This window comes from Doryrhamphus excisus, linkage group LG8, assembly GCF_037039965.1.
Source record: "Doryrhamphus excisus strain RoL-2023G ecotype Guam linkage group LG8, RoL_Dexc_Guam_v1.1, whole genome shotgun sequence".
Taxonomy (NCBI): domain Eukaryota; kingdom Metazoa; phylum Chordata; class Actinopteri; order Syngnathiformes; family Syngnathidae; genus Doryrhamphus; species Doryrhamphus excisus.
The window spans coordinates 14516262-14538183 of NC_136364.1; the positions used below are offsets into that span (position 1 = coordinate 14516262).

The following is a 21922-nucleotide window of genomic DNA, read 5'->3' on the forward strand; positions in this document are numbered from 1 at the left end:
CATTTATTTATATTGATGAAGTTTATGTTGTCACAAAGACAGCGCATCCGTGTGTTTAGACCTCAAGGCAGACAGATAGAGAAATAAAGTGAAAATGTTTCATGAACAAAAGGAGCAGGTCTTATGTGAATAAGGCAAATAGCAGAAAAGATGAACAAAAAGTGTCCACAAACAAATAAAAAATGAAAAAAATAAGCGGCTCAGAAAACGGATGGATGGAATTGTGGGTTGATATGAGTTAATTTAGTCTTGAATGCTAGCCAGGTGACGGCAGGAGATGCTAATAATGCTGTTCATTTGTGTCAACAAAACATGAAAAAGACAAAGTCAAAGCCAACTGGTGCACAATTTAGAAAGAAGAGGAGAAAGGGGACAGAGATAAAGGTATTGTGCTACAGCATCACTTATGGAATATACTACATCATTAAATAAGCTAACGTTACATTGTGGCTAGGCTATAATGTTGGTTTGTTTTCTTGATTGAGAGATTTAATTGTGTATTTGTGTAATTGTGTGCTTCAGCTGATGAAATACGTAAACTCCTTTCAGTAATGGGAGAATGTTGCAGTTTGTGTGCAAAAGTGGTGAAAAGGGGGCTAGGAAGTGTTGTATTTGAAGGATTTGTGCACTGCAGAAACATTTTTTGGCTTTTTTTAAGTAATCTTTTTTGGCAATGTACAGTAAAACGAAAAAATAATTAAAATTAATTAAAATTAAAATGTATTAAAATAAAAATTAAGAACCTGTGGCCACAGCATTGCAAGTAATTAATGGTGTAATTGTAAGATCTATGACAGGGGTCTCAAACTCAATTTACCTGGGGGCCACTGGAGCTAGGGTCTGGGCAAGGCTGGGCCACATCAGGTTTTCCAAAAATTAAAAACAGAAAAATACACAACCTTTTTCATTGCTTTGGTTCCAATTTTCTACAATAAAAGCTCTGATAAAACATTCCACTGTTCTCAAATATCTTAATTTTTATTTTTCTGCACAAAATAAGATGAAAAATAAATAAACAAATCAAGAATAAAGAAAATCAATCAATCAGTAATAAATAAATATAATAAGAATAATAAAACAGCAAATAATAAAAACTTAAGAAACCACATATAGTTGGTGGGTAGACAAATGATTTTTTTTCAGATTAAAATTAACAAAGCATTATTAGAGCCCTGTAGACGTGACAAAACAAGACTATAGTCACATTTATACTCTTTTTATTTACAACATATTGCGCAACTGCAGGGTCTTGAGACACATGCTAACTCGCAAACTAGAGAGCTAGCGACCTAAACGGTAGCCTTCAAGTTATTTCCTTTAAACTTAAATTGCCAAAAACTTACCACTTCCACACGCATAGAGAGGATAACTATTAACAGTTATTTGCCCTTTAACATGAACATTAATCAAACGTAATAATTTTTTCCGGGTACATGATACCATACAGCATCCATATGAAACTTGCGCGGGCCGCACTAACATTAAACTTTCATATCAAGGCGGGGGCCTCAAACTAGTGTCGCGTGTTTGAGACCCCTGGTCTATGAGGAGGACGGCTTCATGCTAGTCAAGTCCAGTCCGAAATCATAGACTTGCCATTTTTGAGTCCTTCCAAGTCATACACATTGTTCATTCATGAATGAATCACGCTCATGGTTTATTGCCAAATACCAAATATATTGGATTTTTAACATAAACAATCTATTATATTCGACATATACAATGAAAGCGTTTCTCAGTGTGAAAAGACTTAGTCATAGGCAAATAGTGGCTGACGTCATCGCATTCAGGATTTAGTCACCAGACAGAAAAGTCATTCACACATTTGTTGTTTATTCTAAAACCTGATTGGACATTAATTTAGGCAAATTCAGAGGCAAAATATCTTGTCTTGCTTGAAATGACATAACGATCACCTTATGCAACGGATGTCAGCCAAACAAGCAAGTGGCAACAATACAAAGAGCAAAATAGCAACACAAGGCAAGGTGAAAGATTATGGAAGAATGGAAGACAGTCCGGCATCTGAGTGTGGCAAACACCAGGATAATAGAGACCTGATTAGACATCGGAAGCGAGTGTACAAGAAAGATACCGCAACAGCAAACCCAGCCCAGACAGAGTCCTAAAACTAGTAACCAAAAACACCTTCCTTCCTAGCTCTACAAAACAGGAGAAACAGGGTTCAAATAAAATAGAGTTGAATAAACAGTTCTGCAGTTGGAATCAAATTAAAACAATCCACAGTCGACTTTTCTTTGTTCATTAATTTACTACAGCATTGTAGCTCAGGGTCATTGCATCAACTAGTAGGTAATATTATTGACTCGGTTTTTGTGGAATATTTTCACCAACATTCTTTTTGAACACTTGTCTCAACGCTGCACGTGAACTTTGTTTATTGTGGTGATATAAAACTGTATTCATCCTGTGTAAACATTTATTTTTGCTCATAATTTTTTTTGTACACAAAATTTTTTATTTGGTTTTCTTTTTACATAGAGATCAGCACTTGTGAAGATGAGGTAGCAAATCAGCAACAAACAGGGATTAATTGAACAGAAATATATATACCAATAAGTGAATAAGTTACAAAAGTCACAGTATGAGTATTACATGTATAGTACTAAAAGGATAAGGAGGTAATGAGCAAATAAAGAAAAATAAATGATAAAAATAAAAAATGAATAAATGAATAAAAATTTAATTAAATAAAAATAAATCATAATAATAATAAAGGTGTATGGGGATGGGGGGCATCTAATTATTTTGTTCATATTTTTGGGTGTCTGGAACATCCATTTTCTATTACGCTTGATTACCGCTATAGGGTGGCGGGGGTATGCTGGAGTCTATTCCAGCTGACTTTTGGGTGAGAGGCGGGGTACACCCTGGACTGGTGGCCAGCCAATCACAGGGCACATATAGACAAACAACCATTCACACTCACATTCATACCTATGGACAATTTGGAGTGGCCAATTAACCTAGCATGGTTTTGGAATGTGGGAGGAACACCACGCACATTCAAACTCCACCCATAGACACGAACACACTGTGGGGCTTCCACACAATTAATAAACAGTCTTATTGAAATATTTGTCAGTGGATGTGGATTCAAAGCAGAGTGGGTCGCACGTCTGCCTCACAGCCAAGTGGTTCTGGGTTTTGCTCTTCATTTTGCACTCGACGCGGTGCATGCACATTACACATTAACAAAGTATATGTCTACCGGCATATGGGGTTTGCATTTTTCTGCTAAATTGTAAAGTACAGCCTGCCTTTGACCTGAAAAAGTGCTGTGATCAGCACCGGATCCACCTTATATCGCAGGACTGTTCAATAACCTGCCATGTTCACCTGTGCTTCTGTAAGCAGGTGCCTCTTGCGACTCCAGCAAGTCAGTTCTCTTTGTGATGTCTTCCATTTTCATGCAAAGTAAGGGAAATGTATTTTGTTACATTTTGTATTGTATATGGCATGCTGTGGCTCTGTAAACCTTGCAAGGGTACGTTCGATTTCTTCAAACGGGTAGCTAATTAGAATATAAGCAAAACAAAGTGTGCTTTACATGTTTGAGAAATTGACTCTCCAGCATATGGAGTCATACCATATCGGCAGTTAAAAGTACTAAAATGATCAGATGGAGGAAATGGGCTGTGCGGATAAGTGTAACCTCACTAATCTTATTTGTTCAGTGTGGTTGACACTTTAATCTGGTGTGGGAAAATCCTCATTGTAGACCTGCGGAGCCGCTCAGTCCCACATTAAATGAAGTGGTGTGCAAATGCATACATACCAAACGGCTTTTCCAGGTTTTAGCTCGGACGGTGTCGCTCCTGCACTCCTCAGTCATGAATAGGCTGGAAACCAGTGATGAGACATCACCTTTGTTAAAGGTGAGTAGAAGCCTTTGTCACTGGAGGTGTATTTTTTTTCTATATTTCAGGAAGAAGCTTTTGAACGTGCGCTAATCCTGTCATAATCTCATCTTCAGGAGTCATTTTCCTCAGACGGTGTCAACACTGACAGACAACGATCCTCTCTGTGGAGTTTCTCTGGAAGGATGATCACTCACATGTCGCTGTGCAAGTTCTGTACGTACCTCTATACTGTAGCTGTAATTCTGCACCTATTCCAGATGGATTTTCTTTTTTCATTTGACGTTTGACGTATGGATATTACACAGGGTGTCGCTAAAGTCAAAACACACGTGCAATACAATTATTTAAAATGATATATGTAGCATGCCACAGTCGGAAACCCTCCATTGTGGCAGAATTAGAAGAATTCTGCAAAGATGAGTGGCCCAAAATTCCTGTAAGAGATTCATTGCAAGTTATCACAAAAGCTTGATTGCAGTCGATGCTTCTAAGTGTGGCCCAACCAGTTATTATAGCTTTAGAGGACCATCACTTTTTCACACAGGATGTTTGGGCCGCATCAGGTTTTCAAAAAAAAAACACATTTATTAAAAACAGAAAAATATACAAAATTTTTCGGTGCTTTGGTTCCGATTTTCTACAATAAAAGCTCTGATAAAACATTCCACTGTTCTCAAATATCTTAATTTTTATTTTTCTGCACAAAATAAGATGAAAAATAAATAAACAAACCAAGAATAAAGAAAATCAATCAATCAGTAATAAATAAATACAATAATAATAATAAAACGGCAAATAATTAAAACTTAAGAAACCACATATAGTTGGTGGGTAGACAAATTATTTTTTTCACATTAAAATTAACAAAGCATTATTAGAGCCCTGTAGACATGACAAAACACGACTATAGTCACATTTATACTCTTTTTATTTACAACATATTGCGCAACTGCAGGGTCTTGAGACACATGCTAACTCGCAAACTAGAGAGCTAGCGACCTAAATGGTAGCCTTCAAGTTATTTCCTTTAAAATTAAATAGCCAAAAACTTACCACTTCCACACAGATAGGGAGGATAACTATTAACAGTTATTTAACCTTTAACATGAACATTAATCAAACGTAATAATTTTTTCTGGGTACATGATACCATACAGCATCCATACCGCACTAACATTAAACTTTCATATCAAGGTGGGGGCCTCAAACTAGTGTCCTGCGGGCCACATTTGGCCTGCGGGCCACTTGTTTGATTAATTCTGCAACGATGAGTGGCCCAAAATTCCTCCACAGCGCTGTACGAGACTCATTGCAAGTTATCACAAAGGCTTGATTGCAGATGATGCTTTGAAGTGTGGCCCAACCAGTTATTATAGCTTTAGGGGACCATCACTTTTTCACACAGGATGTTTTCTTCCTTAATAATCAAAAGTTTGTTTGATAAAATATGGTATATTGTTTATGTTTTGTTTGCCTCCATCAGTTTCGTTGATCCTAGTGGGAGTCGTCGTGTTTGCAGTGAGTGGACTCACCCAAGACCCCCTGAATGACTGTCTCCAAGACACAGATTACAGTGAGCTTCTAGATATTGCCAACAATGGTCTTCCCGCCACAAACACGCCGAAACATGTCGCAATTATTGGCGGGGGCATCGCCGGTTTAACCGCAGCCAAGGTTTTGGAGGACGCCGGACACAAGGTAAAGGGACTTAGGTCAGTGGAAATGTCACATGACTGATATTGTGACCTGATGCAACCAAGGTGACCATCATAGAGGCCAGCCACCGCATCGGAGGACGCGTGGAGACTTTCAGGAATACGAAAGAAGGCTGGTATGCGGAGCTGGGCGCCATGCGGATCCCCAGCTTTCACTCGTGAGTGCGTTGCTTTTCTCGTTCTTTTTTTCCCTTTCTGATTGTTGCCAGCTGTGAGTATTCCGTCACTGTGTGCTATGCATGCCCTTTAAATTGAGCTCCGGAACTACGAGACCAATGGACAGATGATTAAATATTGATATAATTGTATAATTTAAACTAAACTAAACTTTACTAAACCATCCGATATCAACCATTTTTATGCTGATAATAATTATCAATTCCAAACATTCCTATTAATATACAGTATAATGTCCAGTGGAACCTCAGTCGTCATGATGAAGGGTTTGTCCAAATAAAACAATTTTTATGCACATGCGGAAACATCGTTTGCAGTACTGTTAAATATTTTTTCCATTCCAGTCAGTGTTTTTGCAGTATAGCATGTTATATGTCCACAGGATTCTGATGTCCTTTGTCGCCAAATTACAAATTCCCCTTAACCGTTTTATCCAAGAAGACTTGAACACATACATTTTGGTGAATGGACTACTGCACAAAACCCATGAGGTGAAAAAGAACCCCGATTTGATGAACTACACGTTGCACGAAAACGAGAGGAGGAAGGAAGTGGCCCAGCTCTTCACTGAGACTCTATGGAAGGTTTGTACCTGTCCCTCATGGCTGTCTTTGCGGCTTATCCTTTGCAGGCTGGTCCGATCTCTGAGCATCGCTGTCAAATGTGGCACACTGCAAACGTGTTGCCGCTTAATGGCAAGATTTAAAGTCATATTTCTAGACATGCTGGATCATTAGGGCTATTTTATCTTTGACTTTATAGCGTAAATCTCTTTAGAATGTGGGATTTTGGTGTCGTCAAATTGTGATTTTTAATGGCATGAGTTAACATAGATATTCGTGGAACATGTAGACTTTTTTTTGGAAAGACTTTTTGGCCTACTTATAAGATTAATTTTATTTTGCACTAATGTTATTTCATTTTAATGAAGTATTTTATTCTGAAAATGAGCATTTTCAGCTTAAAGGTCCTGTTAAGGGTCCTGAGGCTGGAAGCCTCATATTACAAATATACGACATAAGGTGGCCAGAAATATTTCAATATTGAACAAAGCAAAATTTGTTCTCAATCAGAAATCACTCCACACTCTTTATTGCTGTCTGGTTCTACCATATCTTACTTATTATGTGGAAATATGGGGTAATAAGTATAAAAGTAATCTTCACTTGCTAAATGTACTGCAAAAAAGGTCAGTAAGGATAATTCATAATGGCGCCTATAGAGAACATACTAACTCCTTATTTCTAAAATCACAAATACTTAAACTTGCTGATATAGTTCATCTTCAAACAGCAAAAATAATGCATAAGGCTAAAAATAACCAATTACCTAAAAATGTCATCCAATACTTCTCTACAAGAGAGGAGAAATATGATCTCAGGGAAGAACTACATTTGAAACACTTATATGCTAGGACTACGTTAAAAAGCCATAGCATTTCAGTATGTGGAATCAAACTATGGAATGGATTGAGTAAGGAACTCAAACAATGCACAACGATGAGGCAATTCAAGAAACAATACAAGCAGTTGATGTTTGCTAAATACAAGGATGAAGAGTCTTGAACCAGTCATGATGTGCTATATATATCACTATATTGATACTTACTATGGTACACATTATGTCATTGTATGGTCATATCACCTCGTACTACGGTATGGGACAAAAAATAAAAATACAAAAAATAATAAATAAATAAAATAAAAATTAATGAAATGAATAAAAAATAAATTAAATTATATTAGAAAGGCAGGAAGTGAACAAATGTAACAGTTACTGATTGTCAAAGTACCAGATGGAGGGGTAGGATTTAATAAGCTTTGTTTCTTCCTACTCCTCTTGGACATGTGGAACTGTGAACTGATTATGTGATGCATTCAATTGTAATCTGATATATCTTCAAATGAAATCAAACCATTACCATTACCATTTTATTCATAGATATAGAAATTTTAATCTTGAATTATATTATCAAGTAAAAGCCGCATAGACCGATCAGTCTGTTTATCTTCCATTTGGCAAGCCCATGTTTGTATTTCAGGTGGCTTTAGGCTGATTTCGAGATCTGTCAACTTGTTTCAGGATACAGCTGAGTTACTTAACATTAGTATTAGGACAGTTGGTGGTTTGATCTACACCCCCTCCACCCAGTCAAAACCAGCTCCGAATTGGAATGCTCATCATGCCATTAAATGTATAAAAAAAAATCAATAAAAATCAATAAAATAGACCTAATACTATACTATACACTATACTAGTATATAAGTATTTGGTCAGTTTCATTTCAAATTAATACATTATTTCATATTCTAGGAACAATTGCTCCTGCTTATATTTACATATAAAAACCTTAAATCTAGGATTTTCCACATATGGAAAACTTAATTTAGGATTTAGGAGGGCTCTCAACATTCAACATTGCATGGAAGTCGGGAACAGGACCCATGGATTGGTAGACCGGGGTGGTGGTCCCCTTTTTCAAGAAGGTTGACCGGAGGGGGTCGTAGTGTTTAAAGGAGAGCTGAGCCAGAAGGCAAAGATCACAATCTCCGTTCTCACCCTCAGCTATGGTCGTGAGCTTTGGGTCATGACTGAAAGAACGAGCCTGCCCTAATTTCACATCTTCCACACACAAAATAATTCATCAATCATTGGACTGACTCAATGAAATTGTTGGCAGAATTCCTATCCAATGAATATGTTTAGCCCTAAGTCAAAAAAGTCTGTTTGTACGTCATAATATGTTTGTATGTTTGTGTTAGTTCTTAGTAGTTTTTTCTTGTTCAGCCAACTCAAATTAAACAAAATTAGATAACGCAAATTACACATCATTTCTACATGCGTTCTTTGCTTCCAAGTCGCTTTATTTATCTTTTTTTGTGTCTTTGCACAGGTAAGGAATGACCTTCAGGAAATTAGCTGCAGTGCCATGCTCGACAAATATGATTCCTACACACTCATAGTAAGAAATATTCACGTCAGCAATGTTTAAGCCTGACTGACTGAATGAAATTTGAGCGTTTTTATCCATGTTGTTTTCCAACAGGAATACTTGGTAAAAGAGGGCAATTTGAGCAGAGGCGCCATACGGATGCTTGGCGACATCCTGAATGAAAGCAGTCTGTTCTACGTGTCCCTTATTGAGATTCTGTACATGCAGATGGACATCAGTGACAGCATCGAGTAAGAAAAGACCAATTTATTCATATTGTTGCGGCTCAGTTGGGGGTTGGCATGTTTTCGTTTTCGATGGGGAACTACTTTATTTTGCCCCCTTTATTTTCAGGTACCACGAAGTGACAGGTGGCTTTGACAAAGTCACCACGGCGTTCTACAGGTCGTTAAATGCCACCACTCTTCTCAACTCCAAAGTGAAAATCATCAACCAAACAGGAGGCAGCAATGTGACTGTCACATACCAGGATCAGAATAATCTCGGATCGCTGACCAGCCTGACGGTGGACTACGTACTGGTCACAGCCACAGCCAAAGCTGCCCTCTTCATTGACTTCCAGCCTTCGCTTTCCAAGAACAAGATTGAAGCCCTACGGTCGGTTCACTACATCAGCGCCACCAAAGTCATACTCAGCTTCAGTGTGCGCTTTTGGGAGAAAGAAGGCATCACGGGAGGCAAGACCATCACAGACATGCCTTCTCGCTTCATTTATTACCCCAGCCACAGTTTCCCCGGAACGGACGCCGGTGCCCTGCTGGCGTCTTACGTCTGCTCTGATGAAGCGATGCTCTTCCACGGTATAAGCGACGATAAGCTGATGGCGGTCATGCTGGAGGACTTGGTGAAGATCCACGGAGAGCACATCAGGCCTCTGTTCACAGGGGGGCTGGTGAAACACTGGGGATTAGATCCCTACAGCCTGGGAGGTTTTGCCATGTTCACACCCTATCAGGGTCTCTATGCCAAACAACTCTTTGAGAGTGAGGGACGTGTCCACTTTGCAGGGGAACACACAGCCTCACCTCACGGTTGGATAGAGACGTCCATGAAATCTGCTCTTAGAGCTGCAAAAAATATAAATAACCTCACCATATAATCCCAAAAATCATCCAACCGTATGGATTAAGTTTGTTATATAATGTATTTATTTATTGATACGGCGCATATTGTAGCTATTGGATACGATTAAAAGTGGGAAATTACGCAACATTGGGAAAAGCATTACTGTGCATGTCAGGTGTCCTGTAACATACGTATAACATACATGAAAACATGAAATCCCATACATGTGATGCTCAAGGTATTGGCCCACATTGGATGGCTTTTAACATATTTAATGTACAAAGTATTCATGCATCCTTTAATTTAGTCTGGACACCCCATAATAAGTCATGCTGTCAAAACTTTCCAACTGCTTTTTGCTAAATGTTAGGCACTCCAGGCTTGAGAATCCCTTGCATTAATTATTAAACACTCTGACAAGGTTTTTTTCTCTTCAAATGTTTACTTTCATCCACTTTCCTGACAAGTGATAAACCTGTCAATCCATACACAAATCTGCCGCATGAAAATACACACACAACAGTAACGTTGTCTTCACGTCCCCAGCCAACACACACGGCAGGGACGCAACACTCTTATCCGAATAAAGTCCAATAAAAGATGGTGTGGTCCATCATTAATGAGTGCCTTTCTGCACCATCTGACTGAAACGGTTGGTGATGGTCAAGGTGGTGTCGATGAATCGCTCCACGCAGTTCACAATGCACATTTCCGTCCGGTAGTCCAACTTGGATCCGGGACTGTCCATGCATTTGTCCCAGCAGACATCTGTGAAGGTGTGTACCTAAAACAAAACAGCAAAACATCTAAGATCACAATAGCATAACATAACCACAAGGTGCCAATTACTGAGGAAAAAAAATTTTTACTTGTGACTGGTTAGTTTTGATCAATTTGTGCATGTTGTTATTTTGATTCTGGTGTTTTAATATGATAACTTGTACACTTATCTAATCCAGCTGCTGTTGTAATGTATTGCCTACGATGACAACAAGCTTTCCACCGAGTTTACATAGGTCGTTTTTGACTATAAAGCCCTTAACTGCCGTCTGATCCCACAGGGCAGTTCATGTACAGCATATAGCCAGATTGGGGCCACGTTGAGATACAAACCTGAGCCTGGAATTGAGCCTTTTGCTGTTCTACAGCGATCAGTCGCTGGAGCTCGGTCGCTTCCGCCTTCTCCGACGCACTGAGATTATCAAAATTATCCATTGCGATTTTTAAACGGATCTTTAGACTGGAATTATATCTACCGTTGAGGTACTGAGTCTGAGTCTGATGACCTTCCGTAACACCGCGAACCTGAGCGTGCTGCTGCGCGTGGAGAAGTGCTAATCTACAAATGCTACACTGGACATCTTAGAACGAAGGGCAGGCGGCCATCATGACTTGTAAATCAGTTTTTTCCGGATTGCGTAGGACGTGACGCAATCAAAGATGTTTCATGTGTCAAGATGATTCGACTCGTTGTCTTAGAAAAAATATTTTTAAGAACAGCATGCAATAAACTGCACTCGTACATGGACTTTTTTCAATATATAGATATGTTTATTATAAATATTAAGTGCCATCTTTCAAATTTCATTATTGACTGTCAGCTATCTTGACATTTACCAGTATCTATCTTATACCACATACACCATCTTTTCTCCGGGAAGACACAACAACTACTTCCGGGTAAGCTGAGTTGTGTTGACCTTGGTCGGCTGATCATCATGGCGGCGCTCTGCAGGCTAACTTCTGTTTGTCGAAAAGGAGTTCCACGTAAGAATACGAAGCTTTTTCAACCATTAATTATTTTGTGAATATTCTCGCTAGTCAAGCAGATGTTTTGTGAAGCAAGACAATGAAGGCGGGCGAGTTGAATGTTTCCTTTGTACCGTAGACACCTTACGTAGAGGAGAATAATGACGCTGTTTTCAAGTTAATTAATTTAGTTTAGCTAGCCTGTTTGTTACAATATGAATTATCCCGCGAATAGTTCATTTGTCGTTGCAGGGAACATTTCCGGAAAAGACATTCAGGTCTTTCCACCACAAGCTAACAGTTGCTCAGTGCTGCTATTATTATAGGTCCATGGGATTAATACAGTTCGGTAAATCAAATTTTAATGTTTAATTTTGTAAGTATGATGCCAATTGTAAACTGACCTTGTTTGTAAATATGGGAAGGACACAAACTATTTAAAATGGAGTTTGAGAGTAGTTGCGTCAACACTGTGGCACCCACTTTCAATACTTGTTCCGTATGTTTTACCTGTAAATAATGGTAACCACTAATTTTTTTTTCCTCCATTAGCTCTTTTCTACCGCAGTACCTTCCTGGCAAGGCCGTTGGTTGCATCACAAAAACAACAGGAGCAGACTTACCTGCTCACTGCAAGGATTCATGCATCCCAGACCCTGAATGGTCAGTGTTACAATACATGCTCATATTGTTCAGGGTATTTTGGTGGGTGATACCTGTGTGAATGCTACAAGAATGACCTTTAATGTGATCCATCCAAGGAAGCGACAATTTCCAGTATTGCCAACTTGGTCACTTTAGTGCTAAATCTGACGGCATCCCTCTTGGAACATATACAGGGGCCAGCCCAGCCCTCCCCACAAGGCAGTTTTTTTGTCTGAACAATAAATTTTGTCACATTTTAATCTTGTTACATCTTCTATCACTCCAAGTTTTTGCACTGAACCTTATAAGATGAACATTTTAATCTGTCATAACAGGTAATAGTAGCATCCATGTCACTACTTCCTGATAGTGCACTCTAAGAACTGAGGGTATTGATCCTTTTACTATATAACAATTGTTTCCTGTATTTTACAGCGAGTTCTGGCTCTCAAGCCGCCTCTCGGCACTGGACAGCTGAGCGAATGCTGAGCATCCTGCTGCTGGCCATGGGGCCTGTGGCGTATTTTCATCCTGGCCCTGCGATAGATTATTCTCTGGCTGCTGCACTCACCCTACATGGACACTGGTAAGATGTAACAACTAACTGTGCAATCAAAGGGCAATACCGTGGGGGTCGGGATCGTATTAATTGTATTTGCGCTGCCAACCAGTGATCGTGGAATGGTACAAAAATGCAGAAGTTGATTCATTCACTTGCATATGGTTATCTCACCCTGCATCACATTCCTGTGTTGTCTCTGTTGTGATGTTTCTCCATTGCATGCACACCTAGCTCACGGTAGATATACAAAGTCCAAGGAAACGTTGATAAGAGGTAGCATAAATCAGCACATCAGTCACTTTTTTTGAAAACTTTGGCCGGTTTAGAGACCAAGACGGTGTTTTCAGTGTTTATGTTAGGAATGGGCATACCACATTTTAAGTCACTCCACACGAAATGAAAAAAAAAAAAACAAAAATTGTGATAATAATGATAGCAGTTGTAGCTGATACTAATCATTTACAGTGTGTTGTTGTGTGGTTAGACAGCGGATTGCATTATATCTTTGTTTAGGCAAAAAAAAACTACAGTTGCCATTAGGGGTGTGTATTGGCAAGAATATGGCGATACGATACATATCACTATAGTCGGCTCACAATACTGTTAACAAGGAGATTTTTTTTTTATTTTTCTTGTAGTTAAAGATTATTTCCTGGAAAAACTGAATTACACCAGTAATATGCACTTACTAAAAACATTTTTATTCGATTGGAACAATATGTTGTATTACAAACTTTCCTCTGTAAAAACTTAAAGTGTAGCATTTGGATAAATAAAGCTTTAACATCCAGCTTTAAATGTACAAAAAAACATAAAAAAACAAATAAATTATGTCTCAAGATCCTGCTCAAATGTTCACATTCTATTAGCTGTGAAAAAATGCACAGTATACAGTCCCTGACTTATCCACCATCAGAACAGTATTTTTGTGGAACAAAGTAACTAACATCAGTAAAAAGTCCTTTTAGGATGCTTGAAATAACCATTATTTAACAAAATTGTGATATCAATTTGAAAAACAAAATACCTGCAATATCACAGTACTACTTTTGTAGTATACAAAAGGACCTTTGCATTGCTTGCTAGCGGCAGGTCCTCATGGTGTTTCTCGAATACTTTATTCGGGCACGACACATTTTACAAACGGCATGGCTTTTGTCAATTTCTGCAAACCCTACTTTGTGTAGAAATCCAAAATGTGTCTACACTTCAGCCTTGTACGCCGCAGGGGCCGCTGTTATGTGCTGGCATTCTGCCATGTTGAACTGTGTTTATGTGTGAGGGCGTTTCACCCGTGAATCTCCTCGTTCAACGTCCTTGCCTAATTGACTACGTAAGTGCTGCCACCTAACGATCGGAGGTTTAAATTAAAATCAGAAATGAACCTTTGCCGTGTCTGCACTTGAATAAATACCATATACAGTCTATGATAAATGCCTAAAAATATCCATATCATACTTTTTAATATCGATACAGTATCGTGGAACGAAGTATTGCGATATATTGCCGAAACAATATTTTCTTACACCCTTAGTTGCCATGATGCTTAGAGTGCTACAGTAGGTCCGAATGAGACGATACTATTACATGTTTTAATACACAGCATTCTGACAAACTGTAATAGTGCCACAGCAGTTGTTTGTGTAGCTACAGTCTTTCATGTTTGTTTGAAATCTCCGCAAATGAAATGAGATGACAGCACCCCGCTAAGTATTCTACAAACGAAAGAAAAACCCAGTAAACCCCCTCCACTGCTGTCAGCAGATGTCTTAGCTCCTTCGTCTGCTCGCAGGCCCATGAAGGTGGGGGTTCAGCTTGGCGTCAGAACAGTGTCCGGTCCGTCGCTTAGAGCGTGAACTAGACAACCTGACAGGCGCAGGCCACAAATCCCAGTCATGAGTAGTGATAAGTCGTCCCAAACTAGGGTTTCCAGGCCAGGTGGGTGTCTTTCAAAAGACTGGATTTGTCCACTTTTGACCGGCGCCGGTCAGCAAATTAGCTTAATGCCGTATAGTGGCGGCAGCGGTGCAGTGAACTGTTAACATTGGACCACTGCACTGGGAGGTTTATTGCATAGAGTCTGTGCCTGATTGGATTAAAAAGCATGAAGGATTTTTGAACGCAGTGAAGCTTGTCAACATGGATGGTCGAGGTGGCAACACTTTGACATTTGAGTGCTGTTTTGATGTGTTTTTTTATGATATGTACCGAAACATTCTAAGTAACTGCTCCAATAGGACATTTGGTGAGCCGAGCCGAGTGTCAAAAATGGAGATGTTTATGGACGCATCAATTACTTGCGGTTTTCAATTTCCTTAGTGGTCCGGGAAAGTAACTACTGTAGCTACACATTGGTCAGTTTAAAATGCGTTATACTGTCATGGGGTCCATGGCGAAATGTGACGAAATAAAATATTAGGGTTGTCACAACATCTTGTGAGATTGTCTTGTGGGACAATAAAAAATGAATTTATTAATCAGACTATAAATTGCCATGCGTGTGTTTTTGTCTCCCTTCTCCAAACAGGCTGTACATTGGTTTCAGCACTTTGACATAGAATAATAGCATGAACGGAGTGAGCCCTTATGTCAGTCATACAGTACACCATTTTTTGTGTTGTTTAAAAACTTATTTTGAGTTCAGTTGTGTTGTCATTGACTAATATTTAAATTAGTTTGATGATCTGAGACAATGAAGTGTCACGGAATCGTGAAGTTGGCAAATAGTTTGTCATGTCAAGTTTCACCTTTTCACACACTTTTGTCTTGTAGGGGTCTGGGGCAGGTGTTGACAGATTATGTCCATGGAGACGCCAAAGTCAAGGTTGCCCATGCGGGTCTCTTCCTCCTGTCCACGGTCACTTTTGCTGGCCTTTGTTACTTCAACTACAATGACGTGGGCGTCTGCAAAGCCATCGCCTTGCTTTGGAGCAAATGAAAGTGTTTGTGGACTGGGAAGCTCTGGCACAATGACCCAAACATATTTAATATCAATCTAATGAAGATATACTTTTGACAATGTGTATTTTATGGTTCAGCCAATTCGCTCACCTGCATGGCTATCTTCTTAACCGTCACTGTCTAGGTCTATATTACGTACCATGTCATATGACTATCCTGACATATTTTCAACAAAACGTACATCACTGTGGTCCTGCCTGACATCGAATTTGATTTCCGTCATTAGGGTTCTATTTATGAACGATTTTCCAAATGTATTTCCGGTGTACTATAATTTGTACATACTTTCTGCTTCCTAATCCATCCAAGGAACAATTTAATGTCAGTGTTTCCCCGTACCATTATACATGGGGGGAACCCAGGGAGAATTGATTGTATTGATTAAATTGCACGTCTTTATTTTGACTTTGTGGACTCATTTGCATGCAGTATTTGTAACCGTGCAGAATCGACTGCAACAACACGCATATGCATGTGTGCACGCATGTCGATTATCAACCCGAGCCACGCGCACCCCAAAATGTAACTAGGAAAACACCAAACGTGATGTTGAATGCGGCCAGTGCGGCAAAAGTTCTGCCCACAAATCACGAGAGCCTCTGTGTCACCCAATCACTAAGTCAGCAAACAATATCAAAGCTTTGGAAAGTAAACTTTTTATTTTCACCACTGGCTGTTTGTGTTGAGCCTTGTTCTTATCGCCGCTATACTCACTCCATGAGGTTTGCAGAGGTGCCACATACAAAAGATATCTTTACATAAATTCATCATAAAGACCACCATCAGTACGTTTCCTATCATTTGTCACAAACACGATTTCACAATAGATTTCTCAATCAGTGACTCCCAACCATTGTGTTGTGGCATGAGTGCTGCAGGAAATTATTCTGTTTCATTTCATTGGTTTCAAAGTTTGTATGTACTTCCTGTAAATAATGTATCTTTTACCCATGCCAGTGACTTATGATGACAGGCAGAACAATTACAAGCTCTTCCACAAGATGGCAGAAGGAACATGATGAGTTTGGGTATGCACCAATTTATGTGCCTCAGCTTAATAATGGTTGGGAAACACAGCTTCATACCAGGGGTCTCCAACCAGTGGATCGCCAAAGAGTAAAAAAAAAAAAAATCACTTATTGATTGGATTTGGTCTGCGGATGACCACTTCTACCTCTTCCTGAAGGCTTCCTGTTCTACCCTACTCAGCGACACATGTACAGCAACACAAGCAAGCTTAAATTACTTATTTTCTGTTTCTGTGTCTATTATTATTATTGGCTAATACAAGTGTAAAGTTCCATAGAGGGGTCTTATTTCATGTCTACATAAATTTTAAGGAATCCTATTTTGTGGAAAAAATGAGTGATGCTAAAAAACGAGTAGCTTCATAAACGAGTAGCTCACAGCTGTTTTAATTTTGTAAATGACGGAAAAAAAGTTGGAGACCCCTGCTGTGGGCAATGTTAGGTAATACAGTGGAATCTATTTATGTCGACAACCCATCACATCCTAGTCCATTATGTTCTTAATATTACAAAAAAAATGACTCAATGTTACATTTGATGTGGACATAAAATTTGAGATTCAAAGATTTCTGTTGGATGAAGTGGCTCATTTTTGTTACAAATACTTCTTTGTGCCATTTATTTATTTAATAAACAGACAAATATTCTATTTGTATACAGAAGGGGGGGTGACAGGCAGGAAGAACAGTCAAAAATATGTCGATGGGGGGCATGACAGAAAATAGTTGAAAACTGACTGACCAAATGTCTTAAACAGATTCCACTGTATAATTTATAAATACATATATAGCTTATTTCGATAAAAACCATCGGATCATCCATCTATTTATTGTGGCAAAAGATGGGCTCCTAATGAGGATAAGCGGCATAGAAAATGGATGGATATTTACAACAACATAATCTCGCAGCATTCATCCACTTCATCAACTTGATGATGCAAGACCAAGTTGGCCTGATAAGGATTATTCTTGTCAGGCTCGAAACCCAAGAAATGACACTTGTGCAAGGAGGACTCTAACATGTACTTGTTAGATTGGGGGAGTTTGGTCATGTAGAACAGTGCCTTGTGTTGAGTTGGTTCAATATTCTCTGGAGGATCCTGACAAAAAAAAACACCAGAGTAAGACTGAATACCTCAATTGATGCATCAAAGTCTTTTTTTCAACACTCACCATTGTTTGAGGGTAAATTTCACGCTTGTCACTGCAGCAAACCACAACTTTATGACCGTTTTTATTGGCATAGAGCATGACAGCACAGCCCTTCCTGGCCTTTTGGCCCGATTCGTTGTAAAACTGAATGTTGAACTTGCAATCTAAAAACAAATGAGTCAAAAGGCGTGTTAGAGAAAAGCTAAATCTTCCTTTTACAGTGTACTTTTATGCGTATTATGATTGTTCATATTCATCTACAACAGTGGGTTGGGTAACCATAGCCCACCAAGCGTTTGAATCCGGCCCGCCAGTTGCTTTCTAAATATTTCAACTTTTAAGATACAAACTGGCAACATGTCTTGCAAGTCGGATGTTTTTTTATTATTATTATTTTTATTATTTCTATTTAGTAAAAAAACAACAAAACTGTAAAATGAGGAAAAGCGGTAGAAAATGAATGAAGTTAGTCGGCATCCCTGTGTAGCCATCGATAACAATAAAAATGTTATCCTTGACCATGTTCAAGGATCTGCTCCTATGAAAGTGACAGTAATAACTAAGCAGTACAGTGGGCTTTTGTGCTAAAAATGCACATTTGTTAGCATGACGGCTAAAAAAAGTGATTTCTTGGCACATATTGTGTTGGTGTGTGTGTGAATTTTTTTCCCCCCAAATTGTCTTAATTATGATTGGTCATATTCATCTACAACAGTGGGTTGGGTAACCATAGCCCACCAAGCGTTTGAATCCGGCCCGCCAGTTGCTTTCTAAATATTTCAACTTTTAACATACAAACTGGCAACATGACTTGCAAGTCGGATGCCTTATTTAGTAAAAAAAAAACAACAAAACTGTAAAATGAAAATTGTGTTGGTGTGTGTGTGAATTTTTTTTTCCCCCAAATTGTCTTAATTCTGCCGTCTGTTGGCGCCATTATGCATTATGTCACAGTTTAATGGTTCCAAACCAAAACAATGAAATTGTATTTTTCCCAACTGTTGTCAGAATTCCCAATGTAACAAGGTTTTAAGGAAGTTGTGCTACATGGCAGACACATCTTACCGGGTTGGCGTTGCTGCTGAATAGTCAAGTTCATGGCTTCAAACTGGCTGTCATCACTTAAGAGCAAATATTTGTTGTCCTTATTTCGGATTAAATGGGTTAAGCATTGGAAAGACCTTCTGAAGGAGTCCTCTTTCATGAGCCCATCTGACGGAGGGAAATGTTATATTGGTAATACCAGTAAAAAGTGCAACATTTTCATAGCTGAGAAAATGACGAAAATAATTCATTTCTTAATGTACGTATTTCCTTACCCGTTTCAGTGGAGCCAACTAGAAAAAGTCAAAAACAAGAGGACAGGATTTCAGATATTTCATTTCACAATACAAGTTCACATGCAATCTAAACACTATCTGGTCAAATAATAAAAATAGTTGATCATTTTTGTGAGATAGTTGGCATTAAGTGTAATCTAGGTACAATTATTTTGCATGCTTATTTGTATTACAGTTACAGGCGGTCCTCATTTTGTGATGTTTTGTGTTAGGTACGCTGTGATTGGTCACACCCCTCAGTGCTCCCGAGGACTTCTGGATATGTAGCTCTGTTTACTAATTGATTTCATTGTGGCTTTTGTTTGCAGGGCGTGAAGAAATAAACATATAAACATGCATAGGCTAAAAAGCATAAATAAAGAAACCATAATATATGTAATATATTTAAGATGATTAAAATACGGGCTTTATGCAGTTTATTAACCAATAATACTGACTTTTCCCCTTGTGGAACTAATAAAGGCATTTCTGATGTGTGTTAAGATTGGGGTGTAGCATGAAGAAAAGACAAAAAGTTTGGTATTCCTATGGTATTCCTTTGGTATTTCCCATCCACCTGAAGAGGAATGAGGAAAAGGGTAAGCACCTTGGAAGTAGAAGACTCCATCATTAACATCAAGGAACTCAACACAGCTGCAGCCAGTGTTATCCATCATGCTGAACTGTTGGGAAAAAAATGTTTATATGTTTAGCAAGAGTGATGTTTTTTTTTTTATTGTCACTCACACGCTCTGGTTCTTTTGGGTTCCATGTTTGCTCCACTCCCTGCATGAGACCCCATTTCGGCTCTCTAACACAGATCAAGACTGATTTGTGTATCATGTTATTTTTGTGTACACAGAAGTTTTTCATCTTTGAATTCAGCTCGGCTGCACGGCGGTCGAGTGGTTAGCGTGCAGACCTCACAGCTAGGAGACCAATGTTCAATTCCACCCTCGGACATCTCTGTGTGGAGTTTGCATGTTCTCCCCGTGCATGCGTGGGTTTTCTCCGGCGACTCCGGTTTCCTCCCACATTCCCAAAACGTGCTAGGTTAATTGGCCACTCCAAATTGTCCATAGGTATGAATGTGAGTTAGAATGGTTGTTTATCTATATGTGCCCTGTGATTGGCTGGCCACCAGTCCAGGGTGTACCCGGCCTCTCGCCTGAAGACAGCCTGGGATAGGCTCCAGCACCCCTACGAACCTCGTGAGGATAAGCAGTAGAAAATGAATGAATGGTGTTGCATGAATCCAATTGATTGACTTGGATTAAGATTTTCAGTGGTTCAGAGGTTTTCTTTGTCTCTGTTGAAAAGTACTTGGCAATACATCAACAAAAGTGCGGAAAACCCCTGCAATTGGACAGTAAAGGTATGAATATTATATGATCGTCTAACATCCTGGATGACTATATAATTGCTTCTGTAAGCTGAGTCATTGCACATTCATTCACTCATTTTCTACCGCTTATCCTCATGAGGTTACTGTATCATATTTATACACTTTGTCCCCTGTAACACACAGCTGAGATACAGGCCGTATTTTAGCATAGCAACACTGCATATTTCAGAAAATGACAAAGTGTCAACATAGGCTTCACGTCAATTCATCTACGACCCCAAGGTGCTAAAACTTCCGGTCATGACTAATCCCAGGTATCAAGTATCAAGCATGAAACATGCGTGAAACCTCAAATTAAACTCATAAATCCATTTGTTACACACTTAGGGGCGTTTTGCAAGCCCATAACTCCACAGGTGAAGTCTCAGGTGTGTAATGAAAGTGTAATAATGTCTGCCACATTGAAGATGAAGAATTAGCATACCATTCTTGACAACCGCTGGTCTTGGCGCCTCTTTCACCACGGATTTCTACACCGCAGAAATACAACATTTGAAATAATTATGTTTCATGGCAAAGCACGCACACAAACTAGAGATAGTTTGGAGTTACCTTGCTTCCGTCTAATCTGAAAGTGAGAAAGTTGACGAATTGGAGAAAGTTGACGGAGGAAGGAAGTGCTTCCCGGCTTTGACTTACACGGAAGTCGAGACTTTCCATTCATCCGATTTATATTAATTATTTATAATTATATGCAACTAAATAATGCCACGCGTGTCGATTATCATTACACAAAAGGGTTTGCGTTGTGGTACTGTCGTTTGTACTTTTGTTGTTACACATTTACTTTTTGAAATCTATATACATTTTTATCTCTACAGTAAAGTAGTGCTTTGTACTGTCGGCCACAAGAGGGCGCACACGTGCTGGTGGAGACTTCCTTCTGGGGTTGGCGATACTGTACATTTTGGTATCGCTGCAATGCCATGTCAATGCAGGGCCGGTTTTAACGATACCGATACTGATACCAAGTAGGTGATGATTGTGGTTTTGTCTTTAATTTGTTCATTATTAATCCTAAAAAATATTTAAAGCAAAGAAAACAAACTAACAAACTTATTGTGAACATCTAAAGCAGCAATAAGTAACAATATCAACAAAATAATACAAGTATTCATTTTTGTTACTTTGATTATTTGAGAAAAATAAGCCAATAGTGCAAAATAAGTAAATAAAAGCAAAATATACTATTCTTTCTCTCTTAAAAGCCCTCCTGTATCCAAGAAGATACGGTGCCTGACAAAAGCCTTAGACCTTTGTCCAGACTTTTTGTATAGATATAAGACAGCGATAGCAACAATGTAACAA

At 38.9% G+C, this 21922-nt stretch overlaps 4 protein-coding genes across 5 annotated transcripts; 2 read left to right on the top strand and 2 right to left on the bottom strand.

Annotated features, from left to right (window-relative positions):
- The first annotated feature begins 130 nt into the window (after window positions 1-130).
- il4i1 (interleukin 4 induced 1) lies at window positions 131-10520 on the top strand. Of its 2 annotated transcripts, XM_078792883.1 has the most exons (10): window positions 369-384; window positions 3379-3438; window positions 3816-3899; window positions 3998-4097; window positions 5368-5582; window positions 5645-5757; window positions 6159-6360; window positions 8670-8738; window positions 8823-8959; window positions 9063-10518. In XM_078792883.1, exons 3-10 carry the CDS (start codon window positions 3855-3857, stop codon window positions 9826-9828), a joined length of 1647 nt encoding a protein of 548 aa, XP_078649009.1. In that variant the 5' UTR covers window positions 369-384; window positions 3379-3438; window positions 3816-3854; the 3' UTR covers window positions 9829-10518. The 2 variants fall into 2 exon arrangements, with proteins under 2 accessions (XP_078649008.1, XP_078649009.1); XM_078792882.1 differs by lacking the exon at window positions 3379-3438 and having other exon boundaries at window positions 131-384; window positions 9063-10520.
- Window positions 9880-11194, bottom strand: timm8b (translocase of inner mitochondrial membrane 8 homolog B (yeast)). The gene is made up of 2 exons (XM_058079835.2): window positions 10908-11194; window positions 9880-10578 (listed from the first exon to the last, which is right to left on the bottom strand). Exons 1-2 carry the CDS (start codon window positions 11007-11009, stop codon window positions 10411-10413), a joined length of 270 nt encoding a protein of 89 aa, XP_057935818.1. The 5' UTR covers window positions 11010-11194; the 3' UTR covers window positions 9880-10410.
- A 253-nt stretch (window positions 11195-11447) lies between these two features.
- Window positions 11448-16383, top strand: sdhdb (succinate dehydrogenase complex, subunit D, integral membrane protein b). Its single transcript, XM_058079834.2, has 4 exons — window positions 11448-11561; window positions 12096-12206; window positions 12624-12774; window positions 15523-16383. The coding sequence occupies exons 1-4, from the start codon at window positions 11513-11515 to the stop codon at window positions 15686-15688; spliced, it is 477 nt and encodes a 158-aa protein (XP_057935817.2). The 5' UTR covers window positions 11448-11512; the 3' UTR covers window positions 15689-16383.
- A 719-nt stretch (window positions 16384-17102) lies between these two features.
- Window positions 17103-21167, bottom strand: LOC144899661 (interleukin-18-like). The gene is made up of 6 exons (XM_078792884.1): window positions 21039-21167; window positions 19817-19892; window positions 19210-19227; window positions 18956-19102; window positions 17912-18054; window positions 17103-17838 (listed from the first exon to the last, which is right to left on the bottom strand). The coding sequence occupies exons 1-6, from the start codon at window positions 21039-21041 to the stop codon at window positions 17626-17628; spliced, it is 600 nt and encodes a 199-aa protein (XP_078649010.1). The 5' UTR covers window positions 21042-21167; the 3' UTR covers window positions 17103-17625.
- Window positions 21168-21922: the final 755 nt, after the last annotated feature.

Bases quoted from the DNA above. Each gene is read 5' to 3' on its own strand.
- LOC144899661 (XM_078792884.1), bottom strand. The intron at 18,055-18,955 runs GTAAGATGTGTC...ATTTGTTTTTAG, and splicing joins TCAGCAGCAACGCCAACCCG to ATTGCAAGTTCAACATTCAG. The intron at 17,839-17,911 runs GTGAGTGTTGAA...TTTTTTTGTCAG, and splicing joins AAATTTACCCTCAAACAATG to GATCCTCCAGAGAATATTGA.
- timm8b (XM_058079835.2), bottom strand. From the start codon at position 11,009: ATGGATAATTTTGATAATCTCAGTGCGTCGGAGAAGGCGGAAGCGACC. The intron at 10,579-10,907 runs GTTTGTATCTCA...GTTTTGTTTTAG, and splicing joins AGGCTCAATTCCAGGCTCAG to GTACACACCTTCACAGATGT.
- sdhdb (XM_058079834.2), top strand. From the start codon at position 11,513: ATGGCGGCGCTCTGCAGGCTAACTTCTGTTTGTCGAAAAGGAGTTCCA. The intron at 11,562-12,095 runs GTAAGAATACGA...TTCCTCCATTAG, and splicing joins TTGTCGAAAAGGAGTTCCAC to CTCTTTTCTACCGCAGTACC. The intron at 12,207-12,623 runs GTCAGTGTTACA...TGTATTTTACAG, and splicing joins TGCATCCCAGACCCTGAATG to CGAGTTCTGGCTCTCAAGCC.
- il4i1 (XM_078792882.1), top strand. From the start codon at position 313: ATGAAAAAGACAAAGTCAAAGCCAACTGGTGCACAATTTAGAAAGAAG. The intron at 3,900-3,997 runs GTGAGTAGAAGC...TCTCATCTTCAG, and splicing joins AGACATCACCTTTGTTAAAG to GAGTCATTTTCCTCAGACGG. The intron at 4,098-5,367 runs GTACGTACCTCT...TGCCTCCATCAG, and splicing joins CATGTCGCTGTGCAAGTTCT to TTTCGTTGATCCTAGTGGGA.